The sequence below is a fragment of the Poecilia formosa genome, unplaced genomic scaffold (assembly GCF_000485575.1).
Source record: "Poecilia formosa unplaced genomic scaffold, Poecilia_formosa-5.1.2 Scaffold484, whole genome shotgun sequence".
Lineage (NCBI taxonomy): Eukaryota > Metazoa > Chordata > Actinopteri > Cyprinodontiformes > Poeciliidae > Poecilia > Poecilia formosa.
Genome location: NW_006800423.1, coordinates 98815 through 121655, shown reverse-complemented (window position 1 = coordinate 121655; position 22841 = coordinate 98815). Strand labels below are relative to the sequence as shown.

The window sequence follows — 22841 nt, the reverse complement described above, 5'->3', positions numbered from 1 at the left end:
ATCTCAGTTACTCTCAAACATAGGAATCCATCCCTCTCCGTACTCTACAATAGGTAAATCACCGAAATATACATTTATGTAACTCCCTTACCCATTCTTAACCCCAGTTACCTATCAAAAGACATAAACCCCCACTTCTTGTGGTTCTCAAACCCCAGGGCTACACAGCTTTGTGCCACTGTTGGCCGAAATAAAAAAAATAAAAATAATCAGTGAGGTGAATCCGGATGCTTCCCACATGAAAAAAGAGCACAGCTGAAGAGAGCCAGAGCCAAACACAACTTCCAAAGTACTTCATCTGCACTCTCAACATTTTTCTCCAGAAGACTTTGAGTCATTTGTACGAGCAAAACTGGCAAAGGCTCTAGCAGGCGATCGTTACCTTAACAAGCTAAAAACAAATGCAGTGCCCACAGTTTTTATCCACAAAGCGCCTAAACCCCGCTTGTTGTAGAAATGTGTGCTTAATTCCTTTCTTCTCATGTCCTAAAACATGAGCAATCAAAAATTTGATAACCAGTCACTATTAACAATGTCATGTTTTCTCTTTGCTCTAACAGTGAATAGCCCCCAAGATTTATTCAGCACCTTTTCATTAAATTCACTCCATGTTTTCTTCTAATCCTGCTGTCCTAATTGCTGACAACATATTCTGTTCCAACTTATCTGTCAGCAGAAATTGTTTTGAAAATGCGTTAGACTTGTCAAATATTAACTTGGACATTTTTGTGCTGATGATGCAGGAATGTTTTCAGTCCAGTATTCCAAAACTGTAGCAATCCCTCTCAAGTTTTTTACTGGCTGAATTTTTTTCATCAGTTATTTTTTTTCTGGGTCAACTTGAAACTTTCTCAATCCATTAGCCGTCAGCTTGACCTCCTTCCAACTGCAGCATTTTTTCCGCAGTACTTTTCAAAACATAAATGTGAGATTAATTAAATGTATGTAAAAGCTTGTTAATTTTACATTTCAATCTGACAAATGAGACTCTTAATTTATTGACTATGACTTTGTAGTAGATACTGTTTATTGCTTTTTTTATTAGCACTTCTTCAGGTTTACAGAGAAAATTAATATTGTTTGGATGCTTGTGTAGGACTACTGAGAGACCGACTAAAGATTTGACATCTCTTCTGACCCCACAGTGATGTGTGAGCCCTGTCCTCTAACTGCTAATTGCTTCTGAGATTATTTGCTTTATTTCTGTGAGACTCGTGTCGTCCTAACGGAGACTGTGACCGCTGCGGTTTGGGGATCAGTCACTGTTATCGATTTGTTTCGCATCGCAGTGACCTTTCAGTCCGACAGCTCCTTTTATTCTTTAAGCTGCCACCGCAGAGCTAACCGGATGCTCCCAGTAGGCTGCGCTAGAAGTACACTGCCAAGTTCAATTAAAGCTCAGCGTAGACTATTAGTAAATTTTAATCAATGTCTGCCTTTGTGTTGCTCCCAGGCGGTATTTTGGGGAGAAGATTGGCCTGTACTTTGCATGGTTGGGCTGGTATACAGGCATGTTAATCCCTGCCGCCCTTGTTGGTGTTTTTGTCTTCCTGTATGGACTCTTTACCATGGACTCAAGTCAAGTGAGGTCAGTTCACATGCTAAGCTAATCATATTCAATATGATCCAGACATATCTGGTGATAACTGTTGGCTAACTTTCCAAACTCATTGTCCCATCAGTAAGGAGATTTGTGAAGCCAACACAACCATCATGTGTCCTATGTGTGAGGAAAGCTGCAAGCCATGGACGCTGAGTGACAGCTGCGTCTTTGCAAAGGTGAGTACATTTACTTCAGCTTCTATTGGCCCTTTGCACATGACGTCATTCTCTCCAGAACTCCGCCCACTCCGCCATGATGGACATCAACACGGCCACTGCTCCTTTACAGCTAGTCTAGTGCCAGAAAACAGGAATTGTCTCTCCTACCATCAAAAATGTTTGCAAAATTGAAACTTTGACCAAAGTTGCATGGATTGGTCAGATAAAACTAAGACTGAGCAGTACATCTGGATCTGCTCACTGAAACTAACAGTCGTCCATTTGACTTTTGGATTATTATTATTAAATGAATGTCAAATTGCTTAAAATGTGACGTCTGCTTCAGATATTCAGTGAAATCAGTCGGTTGCTTAGAAGAAATCTACCAGAAGTCCACCATGTGCAGTGGTGGACTACATCATGGACGGGTTTCCAGTTGATCACAGGGCAAACAAGAAAAAATAACCATACACACACACACGCACACACATGCACACACACACATTCAGACCTGAGAAAAATTAAAGAGATCAATTATTCCCAGAGAGACATTCAAAGTCCATAGAAAGAAAAAGACAAGGATAAAAAAAACATGACCTTCTTGCTGCTATGCAACGGTGCAAACTGCTTCTACCTGCAGCAACGGTGCAAACTGCTTCTACCTGCAGCAACGGTGCAAACTGCTTCTACCTGCAGCCTAGAAAAAAATACAATGTGGAAAATGTTTGTGTCGCCAAACTTTGTTTCCTACTTTATTGTTTAAAAGCTGCTTAAGTGCAGACAAGCCATTTGTTTATCCATCCATCCCTATGTCTCCATTTTCCCAGTTTCCATTTTTAAGGCCCCACCTCTGTAAAACATCCTGCCATATATTAATAACTGTTAATAAAATCAACTAATACAGACCAAGAGCTGGAAATTTTAACATGAAAAAAAAACAAGAAACTCTGACATGAAACTGTGCAGAGACCTTGACCCCTCGTAGGTTAAGTATGGTTTGGGATCTGTTATGGGGGTTTTATATCTAAATCTTTATTTTTATTTTATTTTTACTGTCTTGTTGACAGTGACCTAATGATGGGTCACCAGTGGGTCTTCCAGAGAAACACAGAAACATTTCCCCAGAGGATCCAGGTCTACACAGACTGTGCAAACTTGAATGCTCCAACATCCCCCTCTCTGTGCTCAACACTGGTGAAATATTAAAGCAGTAGGCTAAGTGCTATCCTCTTGGCAAGGGAGGGGTTGTACAAAGCATTGATAGCAGCTCTAAGAATAACTGTGCTACATGTTATTTTGTTAAAAACAATCATTTTTATAAATATGGGGGTTTTCTTCCCACTGTGTAAAATACCTTATCAGTAATTAATCTGCTTATCTGACTCCTGATGAGAAGGGCAAAGTGTCTGGTAAATTGCAGCTAAAACTAAAGCTGCTCAAGTTTACATTGTGTAAACGCTACAGTTCTTTCTTGCATGTTTTGTATTTTCAGGTAACTCGTCTGTTTGACAACGGCGGCACTGTGTTCTTTGCCATCTTCATGGCTATTTGGGGTAAGTTTGTTTTTCTACAACGGCTTCTGGAATTCACCTCTATTTGCGCAGCGCTCGTGTTTCAGATTTCCTCTCAAACACATTAAGTTCTTCAGCTGGGAATTTCAGCACAGTAAACACTCTTCGGTGGAAATACAGAAGAGTTTCTCTCTGTAATGTGTTTGTACGAGGATAACTCAGAGTCATCCCTCTCTGACTGGCTGCCTGCTCTGCCCTGATGTAATTAGTTGGATAATTAGCCGTATCCTCAGAGGGAGGTTATCGTTTGCCTCTGCAGGGTTGCAGAACTGCATGGTGATACCGGTCTGCTTTCCCACAGCTGTATCGTCTTTACAGCACAGCGTGTAAGCATCAGTGTGTAGAAACTCATCTCTCCACCAACATCGTAAACAGTCACCTGCGCCAGAGGGAACAACCTGACATACTTAGTTCTGTTTTTGGACTAAATGGAGGAGAGGAAGGTTGCTCTCTGATTCCTACTCAAACCCTATTTGCCATGTGGAGCAAAGTAGCAGAGCTGGATGAATGCACTTCATTTATCCAGCTATGTGCATTTCTGAGATCAACATGAAAAATTTGGTTAGCCTTGGGGACTTAGTGCAGGCTTCTAAAACTGGCTGCTTCTCTATTTTTATAAACAAAACTAGGTCAAGCTATATTAAACTTCAGCGTCTTTAGTCTAACAGCAAAGTTTTCCTGACAAAGGACTGAAATTCAGCAGCTTTTTAAGGCCATGGCAGGGGCGCCTCCAAGCGGTGGCCCTGCGGTGCCATGGCCCCCCTGAAAAAATCCCAGCAACCCCGCTGGGACCCCTAGAGAAGTCCTCTACCTCATTTAATAAATCACATTCATTTCATACAATGACATACTGACATCTTGCCACACTAAACGTTTTATTGGCCCCACCTGGCCACTCCTATGAAAACTTTCTGGGGTCACTGCTGGGTCACGGTTCAGTTATGTTCAATGATATGCTCTAAATGAATGACTTCATACATGACATTTATTTTCTTTTAGTAATACTGATTGTCACTAAACAGTGTGTCCTTCTTTTTGTTGTTCATTTTGTTCAAATAGAGACAGAAAACACACAGATATATATTTTTTTATTCTTACACATGTAAGATCTTAAAATATTAATTTGTCTTTACAAAGTATAGTAAAAAAAATAAAACTAAGACTGCATAGAAATAGTGCAATTGTTCATCTTAATTTATCGTGTGATGAACTGATTAATTGATTAATTACTTATTGCCTCAGGCTCAGCCAGCATCATCCTGTGGATATTATGGCAAGGAGATGGAAGCTAATAAATGTATACATTGTTGGCTGACTGTAGTTTGTGGCACCCAGCTTCTTAGAAAACCTTTTTCCTGTCTGTGACAAACCAGCAGACATAAATCAGCCTGACAGTCAAAGAGTGTTGTTTCTGTTGTGTGCAGCTCCAGGGACAACAGGGGCCAACACAAAGAAACAGAAAGCCTCCAATCTGAAGGTTTTACTTTCAAAGTTTTAGACCAGAAAATAAGCGAATGCTTTTGCTGACCACTGTGCAAGCAAACCTTTAATACTGCTGCTATGTTTCTTAACTTCGTCCTCACAGGGCCAATGCAGCGTTATGGCTGTAATCTGTTTCCATAATGGACATTGCACATCTCTGCAGTCTGTGTTTCACTCAGGATGTCTGACCATGAGAGGCAGTTTGCCTCTCCAATGTATTCCCTTATGCACATGCTGCTGTTGCCCGATTCATATCAGAGTGGATCAATAGCTTGATAAATTCCTGATTGCCTCTGCAGCAACCGTATTCCTGGAGTTTTGGAAAAGACGGAGAGCAGAACTGACATACGACTGGGATCTCATCGACTGGGAGGAGGAGGAGGTACCTCTCAAAGAGATCCAGTGTTGTTAGGATCACCTCAAAATTTCCTTTTACACCAGAGTTATCATGTAAATTGAGTTCACTGTGTGATGTTTTGGTAATCAGGAGGAGCTGAGGCCTCAGTTTGAAGCCAAGTACTCGAGAGTGGAGAGAGTTAACCCCATTTCTGGAAAGCCTGAGCCCTTCCAGCCCTTCTCAGACAAACTCAGCCGCCTGATGGTGTCTGTGTCTGGAATATTCTTCATGGTAAGCCTTTTGATCTGAGTGGAATCGGCCTGTTTGGGTTCTGGGTTCACGTTTTGATCAGCGTGACATCACCAGAAGTGTTATGTCGCCCCCTGCTGGCCAAAGAATGAGTCAAGTAAATGGACATCTGGACTTTCTTAGCTCAAGTATGTTTTATTATAGAAAACATTAGAAATAATATAGTTATTTTTAATTTCTATTTTATGTTCTCCCTCCTGCAGCGGTATTTTTTCAGTTTGTTGCCCAGTTTTTCATTGTCTCTTCAGTCTTTAAACTCTGTCGCCTCACCATCTCGTCGCCTCAGATTTCCCTCGTCCTGACGGCCGTGTTTGCTGTCGTGGTTTTCCGTCTCATTGCAATGGAGAAGTTTGCCTCCTTCAACTGGGACTTTATCCAGAAAAACTGGCAGTTCGCCACGTCTGGCACTGGCGTCTGCATCAACTTTATGATGATCATGTCTCTCAATGTGGTGGGTGTCTGGACAAGCGTCGACTGTTTTTACATTCTGTCCAACAAAATGTTTCACAATAGAAAAAATATATAAATATATATTTTTTTTAGTTCCTCATGAGTTGTTTCCATTTTGTCAGGTTTATGAAAAGGTGGCCTACCTGTTGACTAACTTAGGTGAGTTTTTTTACTCTCACATCTTCATTATGCATTTATTTTCATATTTGGCTGCCGAGTTTTTTCCCCTTTTCTTCCTTTTTAACCCCACACTCTTGCTCCTCTTGTCCAGAGCACCCACGCACCGAGTCCGAGTGGGAGAACAGCTTTGCTCTGAAGATGTTTCTCTTCCAGTTTGTGAATTTGAACAGCTCCACGTTTTACATCGCTTTCTTTCTCGGAAGGTAACAGCCGTGAACTTTGACATTTTCCGACTCATTTTATGGTTCAGACTCTTGTATTTTAGCTCCTTCCAGTCTGAAAAAGTGAACAAAATTTTGTTTTTCTGGGATAATTATCGGCCTTTAGCATTGTTTTATTTCCACCATGAGTTCATTGGTATTTCACTGATTTAATACAGCGGCCTAATTATGCACTCCTCCATATCTCCAGGTTTGCTGGCAGGCCTGGAAAATACAATAAGCTCTTCAATCGGTGGAGGCTGGAGGAGGTGAGAGCATTTGTGATTATTTCAGAGAATATGGAGTTGATTATCACTCTCTACGTTTGGATATATTTAGAACTCCCAAACGATTCATCTTTCTAATGATCCGCCCACTTCTTTCTGTGGAGAACCATTCATCCTGCCCCACAATTACTCGGATTTTCAACCCTAATGCTAAAAAAAAACCAAAAAAACAAAAAAAAACACACACACACACAACGGGAGCCGGCGTGTCGAAAGATTCCCTCATAACTCTGAATTACAAGGCGTGAAATATTGATGCAGCAGCTGTTTATCATTTCACTGTTGTTTCTTTCTCCAGTGTCATCCCAGCGGCTGTTTGATTGATCTGTGTCTGCAAATGGGAGTCATCATGTTCTTCAAACAAATCTGGAACAACTTCATGGAGCTTGGATATCCGTAAGTAACACGTCATCCCCACTTCACACTTTGTTTGCAATGAAAACACATTGATGCTTAATGATTTCGACGGACTGCTACATTTATTTGTTAACTCCCTTTGTCTTTTTACCCTTTAGCATGTGAAGAGAAAAAAAAAGCAAACATGATTTCTGTCCTTTAAAGCCTCTGTTGCACTGTCAGAAATAATTACTTCGAGATGATACACTGCTTCCTGCATCCCTAGCTTGCTGCAGAACTGGTGGTCTCGCAGGAAGATGAAGAAAGGAGGTGGAGGCGGCGGCGGAGGCCAGAATGTGGAGAATAAAACCCAGCTGCCGCAGTGGGACAAAGACTGGAACCTGCAGCCGATGAACGCTCACGGACTGGTGGATGAATACCTGGAAATGGGTAAAATGTTGCACTTTCTGTGAAGGAAATGATCTAATAATTGTTGAGCGTGTTGGTGTTTCTAATTGCATTTGTAAAAGGATCAAATTAAATTGTTATTTTTTGGTTGGTTTACCAGAATACTTTAATAAGAATTTTAGGGTGATTTGTTTATATCAAATGTTTAATGATTTTTGTTTTTCCAATCACAACTTGAGTTTGACATTTTAACCATCTTCATCCTTGGTTGACACACAACCTGCAGAAAAATGCACATTTGATCAATAATCCAAAAAAAGTTGCCATTTTTCTTCAATAGCTCTGGAAAAAATTAAGAGACCACTTAAAATTATCAGTTTCTTTGATTTTACTTTTTATATGTATATGTTTAAGTAAACTTAACATTGTTCTTTTATTCTATGAACTACTTTCTTAAATTTATTTATTTGCAGAAAATGAGAAGTTATCAAACTAACGAAAAAGATGCAGAGCTTTCAGGCCTCAAATAATGCAAAGAAAACAAGTTCAGATTAATTTAGAAACAGCAAAACTAATGTTTTAACTAAGGAAGAGTTCAGGAATCCATAGTTGATGGAGTAGCCACGAGGTTTTCAATGGGTTCAGTGTAGTGGGCTCTTTATTTTTTCCAGGGCTGTATGTTTGGGTTTTCATCTTTTTAAAAACTAAATAAATAATATGAAAAGTCACAATCAAACAGCCTTCGATTGTGTTTTTTATATATTATATGGAAAACAAAAATTACTTCTGCAGAAGAATGTTAAGGGAAATTATTTTTTTGCTCAAATATTCTGGATGTTTTAAAAACTGGAAAGCCAAAAATCTAAAAACTATTCTTCATATTAAAGAGCAGACTTTTCTTTTCTTTTCTTTTCTTTTGTAGTTCTCCAGTTTGGCTTCACCACCATTTTCGTAGCAGCTTTCCCTCTGGCTCCTCTCCTGGCTCTGCTTAACAACATCATTGAAATTCGTCTGGATGCCTACAAGTTCGTCACTCAGTGGAGGAGGCCCATGCCAGCGCGGGCAACAGATATAGGTTGTTGTCTCGCTCTGTTACTCTCAGACTCTGAGCTATTTTGGGATCAGAGACACAATTCCCATTTTTCTCATCTCCTATTATCTGTATTCTATCTAAATTCATCTCCTCTTATCCTCAGTTTCTTCCACTTGTGATGCAACTGAACTAAATAATGTGCCGGAAACAATTTTCACCCCCTCTTAAAACCTGCACAGCTGCTTTTTACACTGTGCATGAAAAGTATTCATACCCAGTATTTACTTTTATGTGTTTTTTCAAATGTAAATTACAACTACATATTTTTTAATTGTTTCTGTTTGTAATAAAAACAACGCAAACAAACACATAATTGTAATGTACATGATGCATGGTTTTTAAGTTTTTTAGAAAAACTTGAAAGTGGCTTGTGTAAATCTATTGAGCCCTCTCTATTACCTTTAACACATTTGAAACCCATTTATAAAATCAGTTTTCACTATTTACAATGATGAAATCATAAGAAGTCGGTCCAACTCAGTTTATTTATATAGCGCCAATTTACAACAAATGTCGTCTCAAGGTACTTTACAAAACAAAAAGTCAGTTCAGTTAAATGTGTTTTCCAGGCCCATACTGCCAGTTTATAGCATAATCAAATAACAGTTGTTATAAAAAGGCTTTATATATCAAATATGACTTAAAATAAATTTTATATCCTAATTTAAAACCTTGAAATTGGGCCTGTGTCTCTTTAAAAACTCCTGCTCTTTCTGAAACGCCGCCTTCAGGAAGTCATCACAACATCGCTCCTCTGTTAGCCTTTTAGCAACATTTTTACCAGCGTTGAACTCAGATGTAGCTCTTATAATGAACTCAGCAGATGCTCAGTTCCACCAGGTGTTTGCTAATTGCTGCTGGCTAGTTTGAAGGAGCTGAGAGAGGGAGTCGTGGAGGAGGGTTGCTCTGTGAGGCGCAAGCTGGAAACTGCAGCTCAGAGGAGGAGCTTCGTCTGAAGGCAGAGCTAGGTCCAACTGGGTGTTTTCCACAGCTGAATGGTTGCCGTGGAGATTAGGAGATTACTCAAACATGCAGGAAAGAATCAAAGCAACACTCCAGATATGTTTTGGGGAATAATATTATGTACATAGGACTGCCCCTTTAATAAGTTTTGTGTCTAAGGAAGCCCAACAGGTCGAGTCTCTGACTTGCAGAAATTGAGAAGGACAGAGTCTTAACAGAAACAGTCCATCCTATGGAGACGGACACATCTACATCCTGTCCCACTGTGCAGCCATATGCTACGCCTCCCGCTCCATCAGCTCACTCCCCCATAAGATAAACAGACTCCACCCTTTCTCTGCTCCACTGAGCCCTTCATGTGTCACATCCCCCTGTTAATAAAAAGCAAACCCTGAAACCTTTACGAATATAACCTGTTTTATATTTATCCCGACATTTACTGATAGTTCAAACCCTAATTCAACACAAATGTGCGTGTTTTCTGTGTTCAGTAAAAAATAATTGATGCGGAAAAAAGATGGAAGTGCGTGCTCACAGCACATTAGCTGAAAAGCAGACAAAGCAGCACAGTCAAAGATCAGGCGGGTCTTATTTATGTTTTTCTACCCCCTAGCTGAAACTAATTACTGCTGCACTAATAAAAATGTCACAGACAGTTGAAAGCGTATGATTTATTCCCCCTCATTAAGGTTTGAGGGTTTTCTTAACCTCTGCTGCCCCTCGTTATGATTAATAAAGCATTGAACAATGTTGATCTACCGCAGGTATCTGGCATGGGATTCTGGAAGGTATCGGCGTTCTGGCAGTCATCACCAATGCCTTCGTCATCGCTATAACCTCGGACTACATTCCCCGCTTTGTTTACGCCTTCAAATACGGCCCCTGTGCGGACAAGAGGCCCCGTCACACAGATGAGTAAGAGGTTTTTTTTCTTTTCTTTTTAAAAAAAGCTGTTTGCAGATCAAATATATCTGGAGGTGCAGAAGCTGTTGATAGTTTCTTTTCTCTTCAATCGTCCCAGGTGCCTGAAAGGTTATATGAACAGCAGCTTGTCTGTGTTTGACATGTGGGAGCTGAAGAACAGCAGTGAGTTCAGATACTGCAGGTACAGAGACTACAGAGCGTCGCCCTGGAGCACACCGCCCTATGAGTTCACCCTGCAGTTCTGGCATGTTTTGGCTGCCAGGCTGGCATTCATCATCGTCTTTGAGGTCTGTCACTGCGCTCTTGTATGCTTGAGTCTGTATAAACGAGGCAGGCGGCTGCAGCTAAATCCCTTCCCACTGTCTGCCTTTCATATTTTAGTAGCTTTAGATGTATTTCTATACACTGTTATTAAAAGGAAATCTTCAAGATCTGCTTTAAGTTATTTTCTGTGGTTTAATTAAGTTATACTCCAAAGTAAAGTGATCAATGTCTAACGCTACTAGACCGCAAAAAATGTATCCAGTGTGTGCTGCAAGTGATTTATATTTACCTGGCTCTTGAATTTGATCACATTTTGTTACATTGCACATAGTTTTTCTTTAATTACAAAGAAAAAAGATGTGGCTGTACATTTGTATTCCACTCAGTTCAATCAGTAGTTTGCAGACTTGCTACAATTAACTCTGCATGTGCTTTGGGATATTTTTTGAACAGCTTTGCACATCTAGAGACTGGGACATTTTTAACCCAAGCCACCATATTTAGAGTGAAACGCAGTTTCTGTATGTCATATTCTTACCACTACACTACTTTGTGTTAGCTAGTGACATAAAACTTAAGTTTGAGGTTCTAATTTGTCATAGTGTGAAAAAGTTCAGATTCCTTTGCAAGGCACCGTTTATCTAGAGTCTAAAATGCGAGTCAAAACTTTCTGCTGTGTATCAACTAGCTACGTTACCTTTTTCAGCACCTGGTGTTCGGCATCAAGTCCTTCATTGCGTACCTCATTCCGGACATGCCGAAGGATCTGTGCGACCGCATGAGGAGGGAGAAGTACCTGATGCAGGAGATGATGTACGAGGCGGAGCTGGAGCATCTGCAGAAAGAACGAAAGAAAAACGGGAGGCGTTATCACCATGAGTGGCCTTAGCCTCGACCTGTCCACAGCTCATCACTCAGCCCTCAGCTCAGCAACAGAGCTCTCTCCCTCCCCCTCTGCTTATTTATGTATGTTAGCTTTGAGCGTCTAGCTTTGCGCTGCTGGTAGAGTCTCTACACCAAAGACATCCTGTTGAGATCTTCTCCCTGAACTCCTCGTTGTGTTTTCTGCGCCCCTCCATCCAGCAGGTTGCCCTTGGATCCTGTCCCCTGTCACGGCTTCAGTGGGAAATCCTTTGCAATTGTAATGTTTACTATGCAGATCAAGGGCTGCAGTCGACCCTTGCTCCCTCTCAGCCCCGAGCCCTGCAGCCTCTCTCTGTGTGGCAGCTAGCACTTTGCTTCGACTCTGCATGGCAGCGCGTTTCCTCCTCTATATCGTCGCCTTCGGCAGAGATACGTGTGCGTGGCACTAAACGTTTCCTTGTTGCCAAGTGATTCTGGTGATTGTGGCTACCAAATAAAACGGACACTGCTCTTACAGAGTAACTGTATATCGCTGTTAAAGCATGTTCACTGACATTTTGCAGATATTTCATGAACTGCAAAGAGAAAAAAAAAAACTGAATTCAGACCACTTGTTGTGAAGGGTGTTGACATCCCTTCTGTGCATTTGATGAAGAAACCTATAAAGTGCATGGTAACACTGTTTTGTACCTTTTGATAGACAAACTCTTTGTCCTGATGCCTGGTGGTTCATGTGAGTGCGAGTTGTGAGGTTGTCTCTGTGTTTCTGTTGATCTTTACTGTCTTGAGTTGAGGAAATGCAAACTTGGTGAAATTTGATTGTGCCTGCAGTGTAACAGCATCATCGCCCTCCACAGCTTGGTCAGCACATGCCTTTTTTTTTTTTTAAAATAAGAGATGTTTGGTTTGGATGTCAGCTACACCTCACCTTCTCGGGTCTCGGGGCGACGGTGTATATATGTCGTAACTGGACTCCCGTCGTGCCCGTGTGTTTGCTTTCCAGGGTCCAGAAATCTGCTCTTCCGTTCGTCTCCCCGCAGTCTGTTTTTCATTTGCCACTGGAAGTCATGAAATGTGGTTGAAACTCGGATATCTTGGAAATACCTGTGGCTTGGATGTTCGGTTTGCAGACAACGTCCGTATGCTGTTCCTCGCTCGCAGAGCACGAAAAGCACACTTCTGACCCAGTGTTTCAGAAATGGGGAAGCTAAACTTCTTTAGACGTGGCGTTTAGATGTGTTCAGTTAAGATGCCATGGATTTTAACTGCATGCTTCTTTCTAAGGAACTTGAGAAGTAAAACATTGCTGCTTTTTTCCTGCTAGATTTGGTTTGGATCTGGATTGTTCCTCAGTCAAACACCCTAAAATTATGAGTTTATAAGGCCTTGGAAAGCTATTTGTACCTCATAAATCTTCAAGCGTATTGTATTGGGATTTACATGATAGACCAACATGACGTGGAAGAAAATGTTCTTCTTTTTTTTTTTTTATCAAATATCTGAAAAGTGTGGAATGCATTTGTATTCTGTATCCCAGAATATAAGTCTAATTTAAAAAGAAAGTCTTGAAAAGTGGTGTTTGTTTTCTGGCTCATAGGGACACAGTAAACATTTGGGGGAGCGTGCTCTGATGTCAGGAGATCACAGTCGAACTTTCCGTGTTCAACGTCGGAAGAGGTGTACCACAAAAGACTTGCAGATGCATTTGGATTCTACAAAGTGTTGACTTGGGGACAGCTGATACAAATGCATGCCAAGAAAAAGAAAAAATCTTTTTAAGTTCTTTCTTTGTAAAAACAAATGTTGTAAAAAAAAATAGTGCTTTTCTTTCACTGTGTGATTTTTGTGTGTGTGTGTGTGTGTGTGTGTGTGTCTGTGTGTTGGTCTAACAAATAATTCCCATCTAAATTACACTTAGGCTGTGGTTGTAATAAGGGGGGAAAAAGGGCAAAGTTTAAATAGATTGACTACTTTAGCAAGGCGGTGGATTAATGTGAGGGTGGAGCGGCTCATACTTTTCTTATTTGGTGTTATAAATCATAAGAAGTCATTTATCATGTGAAGGGATTACCCAGAGTGCATTGCATGGCATTTTTATAAGACTCAATTGAATTTTTATTTACATCTATTCATGCATTTTATGCTTTTATACCTTTTCTTTTGCACTATCAACCCAAGTTTCCATTTTCTCACACTCTGACAGACAAAGTAACGTCCACATTTCTCAGGTGTTCGCTGAATGTTTGCAGATGATCTGATTTCTATCCTATTTTATAAGATGCAAGCTTTCTTTTCTTGTTTTTTTTAGAAATATATTATTGCGCTTCAGTGCTCTTTGCATGACTTATATGCACACTCGGTAGAAAGCTGTTTTTATTTTTTATTTTAACTCTTTTTTTTTCACTGCTGCCCTTAGCTTTGTGAAGTAGGTCAGAAATGTCCTCTTTCTGTACGAAGCAGGCCGTTGGTCAAAAGCTAATGACGCTTTCAGGTCATGCTTAATCCAATCTTTCACTGTCTTTCTGACATCAACTGGTTTTTAAAGAGTCTCTTCCCTGCGATGTGAACACTGAAAATCTATGCATGTCGTTATCCTCGAGTGCTACTTTTCTTTTCAGCAGAAGCAGATGTAGATGCACCGGTACGTTCGTACTGTAGAGTATGCATGTCTTTAACGGATGCTTTTAGCAGAGCAAGCGCCTGTAGAGTTATTACACGTATCACCTCTATTTTTTCAGTGTCGTTCATTTTTGGAGTCGCGTCAAGATTTTATATTGGAGGAGTATTTTCTAAGTCACAGCTTTGGACTCTGCACTGTTTAACACCATCTGTCCGGGAATTTCAAGGAGATTTTGATGTAAATCCTCAGAGCTCCTCTGCTTGGACTCTCGTTTGGGAATCACATAGATGTTTACCCGTGAACGGCCCGAGAATTTAACCCAAAGGCAAACGAAGGGGGGTGTTAGGAACGACCTTGGATGACCCTGTTGCTAATCATTTCTTAATGGCTCTTCATCAGTTCACCTTCTCACAGGTATAAATGCTGCACAGCGGTGGAAAGGTGCTTCTCCAGCCTTCTACCTTCGGCAATAGCACAACATTAGTGTTGTATGATGAGTAGTAATGGCGTGACGTTGCACATGTCTGAAAACATAGCAGCTCGGAGGGGGATTAAGCTTCATGTGGTACGCTCTGCCTCCGATAGGATCATGCTTGAAGCACAGTGACGTCAGCTCATACATTTAAGTCTAGTAGGATGATATGACTGTATCGATAGCATTGTTTACTTCATTCCTGTTTACATGTACAAACATTGAAATGTATAAAAATAGTGTAAAATACTTTGGATATCACTCTTTTCTGTAATAAATCATGGATTGTAACTTTTAAATTAAATCTCGTCTCCTTGTTGTTTTTTTTTATTTCTGTTTTAAAGTGCATGAGGTAGGACTGGACGATTAATCAATCACAATATATTTCTCGATAGAAACGCGATCAATATCAGCAAATACTTTCACTGAACTCTGATCCAGAACCGCACGGCATTCTGGGAGATGTAGGCAGAGAAATAACTTTAGCCACAACCTCTCACAATCAGCTAAGGAAGTTTGGTGGCATCAACTAACTCTCACTCTTTGGTTACCTAGCAACTCACTCACTCACTCTTTGGTTACCTAGCAACAACCTGTTGAGTAACTGGCAGAGCACAGTGTTTCATTACTGCTTAAAAAAAAATAAAAATAAAAAAAATAAAAAAAAACAGCGTGGAGTTAAAACTGTCACTATGTGTCACAAGTTTGGCATTATTTCAGACATTTAAACCATAAAACCAATCAATAATTATCAATATCACCTGATATTAAACGCTTATATCTTTTCAGCCATATCCAGCATGACCAGAAGAAATGGCTGTGGGCATTTATTATCCTAAACAGTGTTCAAGCTGAACTATAAATCTGCTTATGGAGCAAACTGACGCCCACCAAAATGCAGACGCTGTTTTCTTCTTCACTGTTATTACCGACCGCAAAACCTCCAGGCCAGAGACCCTTCACATAACATACGGTTAAAGAAGATTGTGTTTCTATAACAAAATCTCTCTTCCAGTACTATTCGACCACAGCACTGAGGTTCACGCCGTTGCTGCTTGGCCCGGGACGATGACTGCTTTTCCATCTTACACAGGCCTTGATTTTTTTACAGTGAGATCTAAATACAGCAAAAGAAACATCAGAGCTCTGATGACAGATGGTTCATGCTTTAATTATTTCCTCTGTCATGTGGCCCACGCCATGATATTTCCTTTCACCTTCGCTGACTAACAGACTTTACATAATGGTCCGAGCTGATTTCACATTCTCAAGGCTGGATCCTACAGAACAAAATCAAGAGAATATTTCTTTAAGGTGCAGCGATAACGCTTCGTGTAAATCCATGCTGATGCAGAAATACAGACACGTTAACAAAATTACTCAACTGAAGGCAAAAGAAAGTAACAGAGAGAGAGAGAGAAAGAAAAAACAACTGTATAATTTGGTTAACTGTGCAATAAATGATGTCATCTGTAGATTAACGTCTTTTTGCTGGAGGGTTTGAATTAAAATATATACTTAACAGCAGTAAACATAACCTGAACAGAGATGTAAAGATTAGACTTTTTATGGTTACTTCACAGTTTCTGGTTTTCTTTGAGGTCTGTTAAGTTTAAATTTCCTTTGATTGGATTTTCTTGTTCCAAGGAGCATAACATATGAAGAGAAAAATGTGCTGCAGAGTTTTGGTTTTAAAGCCAACAGAATATAAATTATTTACATGGCAAAGACAATTCTTCTATCTGCTTCTTTTTTATATTGTTAATATCATGTGAGGAAAGTCTAAGCACATTCAAAATTCAGTTTTCAAGCTATGATTTATTTCTTTTATTGAAGAAAAAGGTTTCCCAACCCAACCGGGCCCCGTGGGAAAAAATAATCAGTTAAACATTTAGGCCGTTCTTTTCTTATTGTTGAATCATGAGCACTGGCTTTATCAAAGGTAAATAAGAAATGCAGGACTTTAAGTGCTTTTCTAGATTATTTTGTGCCTTAATGATTAATTAATCATTAATGCATTTTTGGAGCAATTTTTGAGCCTGATGAAAAGTTTCTCCTGAAAAGGTTCAACGTTGTTCTTTGTTTCCTAAAACCTTAGAAATGGAGCTGATAGCGAAAATTCAAGCTGGAAGATTCCGCCCCCTCCATTCGCCCACCGGCGTCATGCTCATCTCCAACCTCAGTGCTGGACCTCACCCGGCGCGTCCAATCATCAATCAAACTGCATAAAAGGATCCACACCCAAGCCGTCAGCCGGTTCCCAGCTGCGTTCAACACACCACCGCCCCATCTCCACCCACATCCTTCGGTTCTCCAGGATGGCACCCTTTCCTGACCTCCACCACCAGTGTCGAGCATCCCTAATCAGTTATCGGGATGTTCATCGAGCTCACATCAAATCTCGGCTCAAATCAGCTGCCGGGGCCCGAGGGCCAAAGAACTGTTACTCATTCCTGTCATTAAATCTTTTAATTGTTCCTTTTTCTCCGTCTGAGTCTTTCCAGACTGAAATGGCTTTGTGTCCCTTTTCAGACTGATTGATGTCAACAACTTTGAATTTGTTAGGTTAGAGTGCGATTTGTTTCTTTTCTTTTAGCCTACTTCATGTTGTCAGACAGGTTCTAGATCAGTGATTTGTTAGTAATTTCGATATCTGACAGTAATCAATCAAGATTCGGTGTGGAAAAGTGGCTCTTTAAAATTCATTCATGATTTTACAAAGAAAGGAGGGCTTGATTTAGATATTATTTTTCTCTAAATGGATGAAGTCATCATTTGAAAAACCAAACTGTGGACTTATATTAAGTTAAATGATAACACAATTGCATCAGTAAGGTAAAAGTAGAAGATCGTCTATTTGATTTAATCACTAAATGCACGAATGTTGATTAATGTGGATATGTATATTTTTAATGAGTTGTAAAAAATATAACAAGGGGAAATTCCTGTCTCTACCAGTCGCTCTCTAATCCAAACCATTTGGCCTCACGCAAACAGCCTGGGCCTCACTACGCTGATTTATAACCAATAATAATGCAGGGGAGAAAATCCTTGTGGTAGAAAAGCAATAAAATTGTATTTTTCTAACTTCTGCACCTGAAATGGAAAATAAGCCCTGGTTATTCATAAAATATGTTTTGTCTGCGTATCACCGTATGGTGGCTTTTTTTACAGGGCCCCAAAGAGGGAGCCTTTGGGTCAGCCTGCCACTAAAACAACAATCGTTGTTTCTCACATTTCGAACGAAACCGTTTTCCAGATCAGACGGGATTCCAACCGCAGCCTCGACTTTCCGGAGATTTCAACCAGCTTCAGGCCTCAGACGATAGTTCCTCCTCCCCACACACACCTCTGAGTGAGTGGCGTCATGAAGCAGACCGGACGGTGAAGATAATCCGTGGGGGAGCTGCTGCAGCTGTCGTAAATCCTGCTGATCTGTAAACAGGACCTGGCTGCAGAGGACGAAGGAGTCACAGCAGGAAAGTCCACAAATCACAACAGGATGCAGCGAGGTCAGAGAAAGGAAAAGCTTTTCTGGGTGATTGATGATGGGATATTATTTCTATTTCACTTCTTACTGTGTAATTTGATTTGCGTTAGTTTACTTTAGATGCTTTAATCAGTCCACCAGTGTTTGAAACTGTCCAGTTTTCCTGGTTTTAGGTGAGAATCGTCAGGTCAATTCTGAAAAAAAAAACAAGTGCTAAATTGTTGTAAAATGCTTCACACCCAAGAAGCATTTTACAAGCTGTTGTTTATTATATCAACAGCTTGATTTTTTTGTTTGTTTGTTTGTTTTCAGTTTTTTGGTGAAATATTTTTTTCTTTTTTTGTTGATTCCAAAAGAACCTGCAGCAGTTTGAGTTTTGCTTTTGTTCTTAACATATTTAATTGTATTTTCAAAAAGAAAGAGAAAAAGTTACAAGGATACTACTGACACTTTTTATTTTAATTATTGTCAGAGATTATTTATTTCACTCTCACTTTACATTTTCATTGTTATGTCGTGATGGTTAGAAGTTAAGTTGTGATGCTTTTGTTCCCATTCTTTTGTTTTTTACTTTTTTGCTGAGCTGTTTAGCTAGTTTCAGTTATTTGAAAACATAATTGAAACATAACTTGTTATTTTCATATATAATCATGTTATTTTAATAAATAAACTGATGACTGTGCAGTTTAAGATTGTATCAAAAATAACTCAAGATTTAGTGTCACTGATTAATTTTTAGTTAAGTGTATTTTAAATTTTGTGTTCTTGTTTTACTCACTTTGCTCAATGCATCTGTATTTTTTAATATTGTAAAACACCCCAGTATTTTTCATACTTGACAATTTAAAGAAGTAAGCCTGCCTGTCTTGTAAAGTGACTTTAAAGCACATTTGTTGTGAGTTGATGTGATACAGCTAAACCAAACTGAACTGAGTTCCCATCAACACTCATCAATGTCTGGAGGGAGCAAATTTATTTTATAAAATCTGAAAAATTGAATATTTCTTACAGATACCAGCAATAAATTCAAAACCTCAAGATTAAAACTTACATATTTTTGGATGTTCTTTTGTCCTGCAAGCCAAATTAAACTCAGAAACAAACAATAACTTCATAGAGGTTTTTTTTAAACACTATATTTAATGAATGAAATGTAGCCTACGTGTTGTGGAAGTGTGAATATACAACTTGAACTGTACTCATAAACTATTAAGTGCAGTATTTTAAATAAAGATATTAACTAGCCTTAAAAAAATCTCAATAGTAATCACTTTCCCCAGCAGGGATGTTTGAAACTCTAATATGCATCTTTCTGTGAACATGAATAATTAACTGACAACAGCAGCTCAGTGAAGACAGCAGCCTGCAGGCCCAGGTTTAAACTTTCAGCTGGGGGATTCAAATGTGAAGCAAGTGGAAAAATAGATGAATAAAAGCATTGATGCTAAAGGTGATGAAAAGACTTTGAATGAAAATCAGCCTGAAATACTGACACTCCTTTCACCAAAGGTTGTATTCTCTCTTTGAGTCTGTTTTACTCGTAATCTGTTTAATATATAAACAACTCACTTCCTCAGTAACGTCCGAATGAATCTTCACATCAAACTAATGAATTGTTTTTGCATTAACAAACTTGTTTAAATTGCAGAAACAGTCCAGGAAGGAATGCTAACCTCCTTTCTCCATATGCAAAAGTCCTAACCACTAAACAACCAGGCAACCCATTTTTCAAACACAAATATTCTTCATCCTGACTTGTATTTGGATTCGAGTCTCCCTCCAAAGAGCATCGTATGTCTCCCTGCCTCTTTCTCATGACTGCTCTCACAACATATCCGGTTTTAGATGTTAACCAGAATGGCAGTGAATCCTTGTTTACATACTTTGACTTAAACCCCGGACCAAAGTGGGAAAAGGAGATCAGACGCATAAATTCCTGAGTTAATACACTGGACAGCATCAACTGGGTCTCCACCCTCCCCCTGAAGCCAGTGGCTTTTCTTTTTACTCTTTGATTACTTTTGCTCCATTTGTGTGATCTTATTTTACCAGAATAAAAACCCTTTGAGACTGAAAACCTCTTTTTCCAGGGAGCCCTGAACAAGATTCAGCAGCAAACGCAACACAAACGTTACACAGTTAACATGTCGAGGCACATAAAACAGATACATGACATCAAATCAGATTCAGGAACATTTAGTTTGGATGTGAAAGCACAAAATGAGATTAATTGAATCTCAAAATGTTGCTACTTTGTCTAATTTCTTTTTCCTGTTACTACAAACCGTTTGCCTGACTTGTCTCCTCTTCTAAGATTAATTTCTTCCTCTTATCGTATCTTATCTTATCTTATCTTATTAGCAAAAATACAGAGTTTACTGCTTCAACAAGTATGTACACTATTCTACCAGATTACTGCAAATGTTGTAATTTATAGTTTTCTCCCAACAGATTTGATTTGTGATTGAACACAATTTGGAGACCCACACTATGAGTGGGCAACTAATAAACTATTTATCATAATAAAGACACAGTTAAAACGACGAATCTCTGCGCTCCACCCCCAACACAACCGTCCTTCAAAGTGAATGAAAAAGCTAATTATTTTTGTGTTTTAATTTATTTCTTGCTGCTGGTTCCAATGCAGTTATTGTGTGAGTTTTAGGTTTATGATTTCACTGATGGCTGATTGAAATGACTTATGTCTTCCCCCACTAGGAAAGGGGGAAATGTCTTGCACGCCCCTGCTCCTCTTAGTGGTATTTATCTGGGAGGGTTTATTATGAGTGGCCTCATTTTTAATCTGTTTTGACATTCTTTTCACTTTGAGTTTCACCATCTGGCTTCCTGTTCAGGCAGCTCTTACCTGTAGACATAATAACTCTGAGATGAAGGATTAAGTGGAAACTACTACACTGGCTTGAAACGACTTCACGGTAAAGCTGTGAGTTTGCTGCTCCTCTCTCCAGCCGCCCACGCTGCAGCCTGCAACGCCTCAAACTCCTGCGCTCGGATCAGCCGGAGAGAAACACACACGGATGACATGAAACAGCAACAAGAGCATCCCTTCCAACTCCACTAAAATTATATTTGTTGTTACACGTGTTGCTGCCTCTGCTCCCAGGCAGCTTCACCCTTGGCGAGCTGATCGGCTGGGTTTATCTGTGTTTAGCCTGTGAAGCTGTGTATTTGTTCAGGTGTGCGACTCATGGAGGGAGAGAGAAACCTTAGCAGACTGAAGCTCTCATCCAGCGCTGCGGTCAGATGAGAAACAATATTTTAAATAAAACAATTCATCACTCTGATGATTCGTGCTGATTCGAGCGAAGAACAGTTGCAACATTTTTGCATCATTTCCTTCTGTTTTTTTAGACTAAACTGTATTTTTACGGACGTCATAATGACCCAATTCGTGAGCGAATGTAGAACATGCCTCATAAATCTTTGTGGTACAGAAGATAAACATGTCAAACAGACATGAGAGTTTACACGGAGTGAGCGATCCAGCAAAGAGAGCAGCTCTTACACTGAGAGTAACGCCTCTGAGAAAATATTAGGAGAGATATAAAAAATGTTGTGTGAACTTTTCACCCAGCAGCAGTTTTCTCTCAGCTCTCTCTACTTTTTAAAAGCATTTTTGCTACCCAAGGAAAATTACTGGCAACTCCACGCTGGAAGAATGGGGCTACTTTATCGTTTTATAAATCTGAACTAAAGCAAAACATCAGGCGTTCCTCAAGGCTCCAGTCTCGGGCCACTCTTTTTTCTTTTTTTTTTACATTTAAATGATAATTTATTCACGGTGTCCAACATATTCATGAGAGGATGGGGCAGATTGTCCACCATCTTAAGACAGAAGTCACTGTGCAATGTGAAAACCAGGATTCAACTAAACGAGCAAAAACATGAAGGACTCAGATATAAGTTTTAACACCCAATTAAGGTTCATAACTTTATATATCAGCCTGCTGGATCACATCACACCAGTCTTTACCACACTGACTTCCTGGTTGTAAGAGGATACATTTTAAAAGTGTTTTATTGTTTACAAGGCAATAAATGTGTCAAAGGAGAGTACAGTCCTGCCGGTTAGGTTTGAACTACAATACGGTGTGTAGACTCTCTCAGGTTACCTGTTTTCTGTTTGTTGAGTCTTTGGAGAACCAGAGATAAAAACAAGAGGAGGCGATTAGCTTCTGAACTCCGAAAAAAAAAAACTGCTTGAAAGGCTAAGATGTGCAGAACTTGTGGGTTTCTTTAAATCAGGACCAAAATGCTGCTCTCTGAAAAAGTAAGACATGCAAGATCAACAAACTACTATGACTTATAATACAGTTGTGCATATGACACACAGAACAGGCAGTAATCGATCCACAACACCAACAACTGGAATCCTAAGTTGATTTTTATCAGGGATTCAGATACTAACTGGAGAACCACAGCACAAAAATATTGAACCATTACTGAGCTTTAAGTAAAATGTTAATGTAAAATTATCTAATGTAAAATGCAAGGTTATGTTTGAACTACATACTGGTTACTCTATTAACAGAGGTAATAGAGTAAATGAAATTCAGCAGCTAGATCAGGGGTGTCAAACTCAATTTCACCAAGGGCCACTTCAGCATATTGGCCACCCTCAATGGGCCACATTGACGGTACAAATCAGGAGTGCATCCCTGCTAAAACACCCCAGACAAAAGGTTGACTTCCCTCATTCAATTCTGTAGAGGCTTATAATGAGCTTCGATTTCAAAGAAGCCGACATTGAAGTCGATTGGCAAATGAACCATCACGAAAGAGGAAGGCTCTTGTCATCTCACTGCACCC

The 22841-nt window shown here is 39.7% G+C and overlaps 1 protein-coding gene across 3 annotated transcripts in view; it reads left to right on the top strand.

Annotated features, from left to right (window-relative positions):
• The window catches only part of ano3 (anoctamin 3), a 39965-nt gene extending 26597 nt beyond the window's left edge, over nucleotides 1-13368 (top strand). For all 3 annotated transcript variants that reach the window (XM_016664410.1, XM_007578586.2, XM_016664409.1), the window contains exons 11-25: nucleotides 1454-1588; nucleotides 1683-1779; nucleotides 3254-3314; nucleotides 5114-5196; nucleotides 5302-5442; nucleotides 5747-5911; nucleotides 6033-6069; nucleotides 6182-6293; nucleotides 6502-6559; nucleotides 6876-6973; nucleotides 7200-7363; nucleotides 8244-8396; nucleotides 10142-10292; nucleotides 10399-10588; nucleotides 11272-13368. In XM_016664410.1, coding sequence (XP_016519896.1) covers nucleotides 1454-1588; nucleotides 1683-1779; nucleotides 3254-3314; nucleotides 5114-5196; nucleotides 5302-5442; nucleotides 5747-5911; nucleotides 6033-6069; nucleotides 6182-6293; nucleotides 6502-6559; nucleotides 6876-6973; nucleotides 7200-7363; nucleotides 8244-8396; nucleotides 10142-10292; nucleotides 10399-10588; nucleotides 11272-11454 — 1828 coding nt within the window. In that variant the 3' untranslated portion in view covers nucleotides 11455-13368. The remainder of the gene's footprint in view (nucleotides 1-1453; nucleotides 1589-1682; nucleotides 1780-3253; nucleotides 3315-5113; nucleotides 5197-5301; nucleotides 5443-5746; nucleotides 5912-6032; nucleotides 6070-6181; nucleotides 6294-6501; nucleotides 6560-6875; nucleotides 6974-7199; nucleotides 7364-8243; nucleotides 8397-10141; nucleotides 10293-10398; nucleotides 10589-11271) is intronic.
• Nucleotides 13369-22841: the final 9473 nt, after the last annotated feature.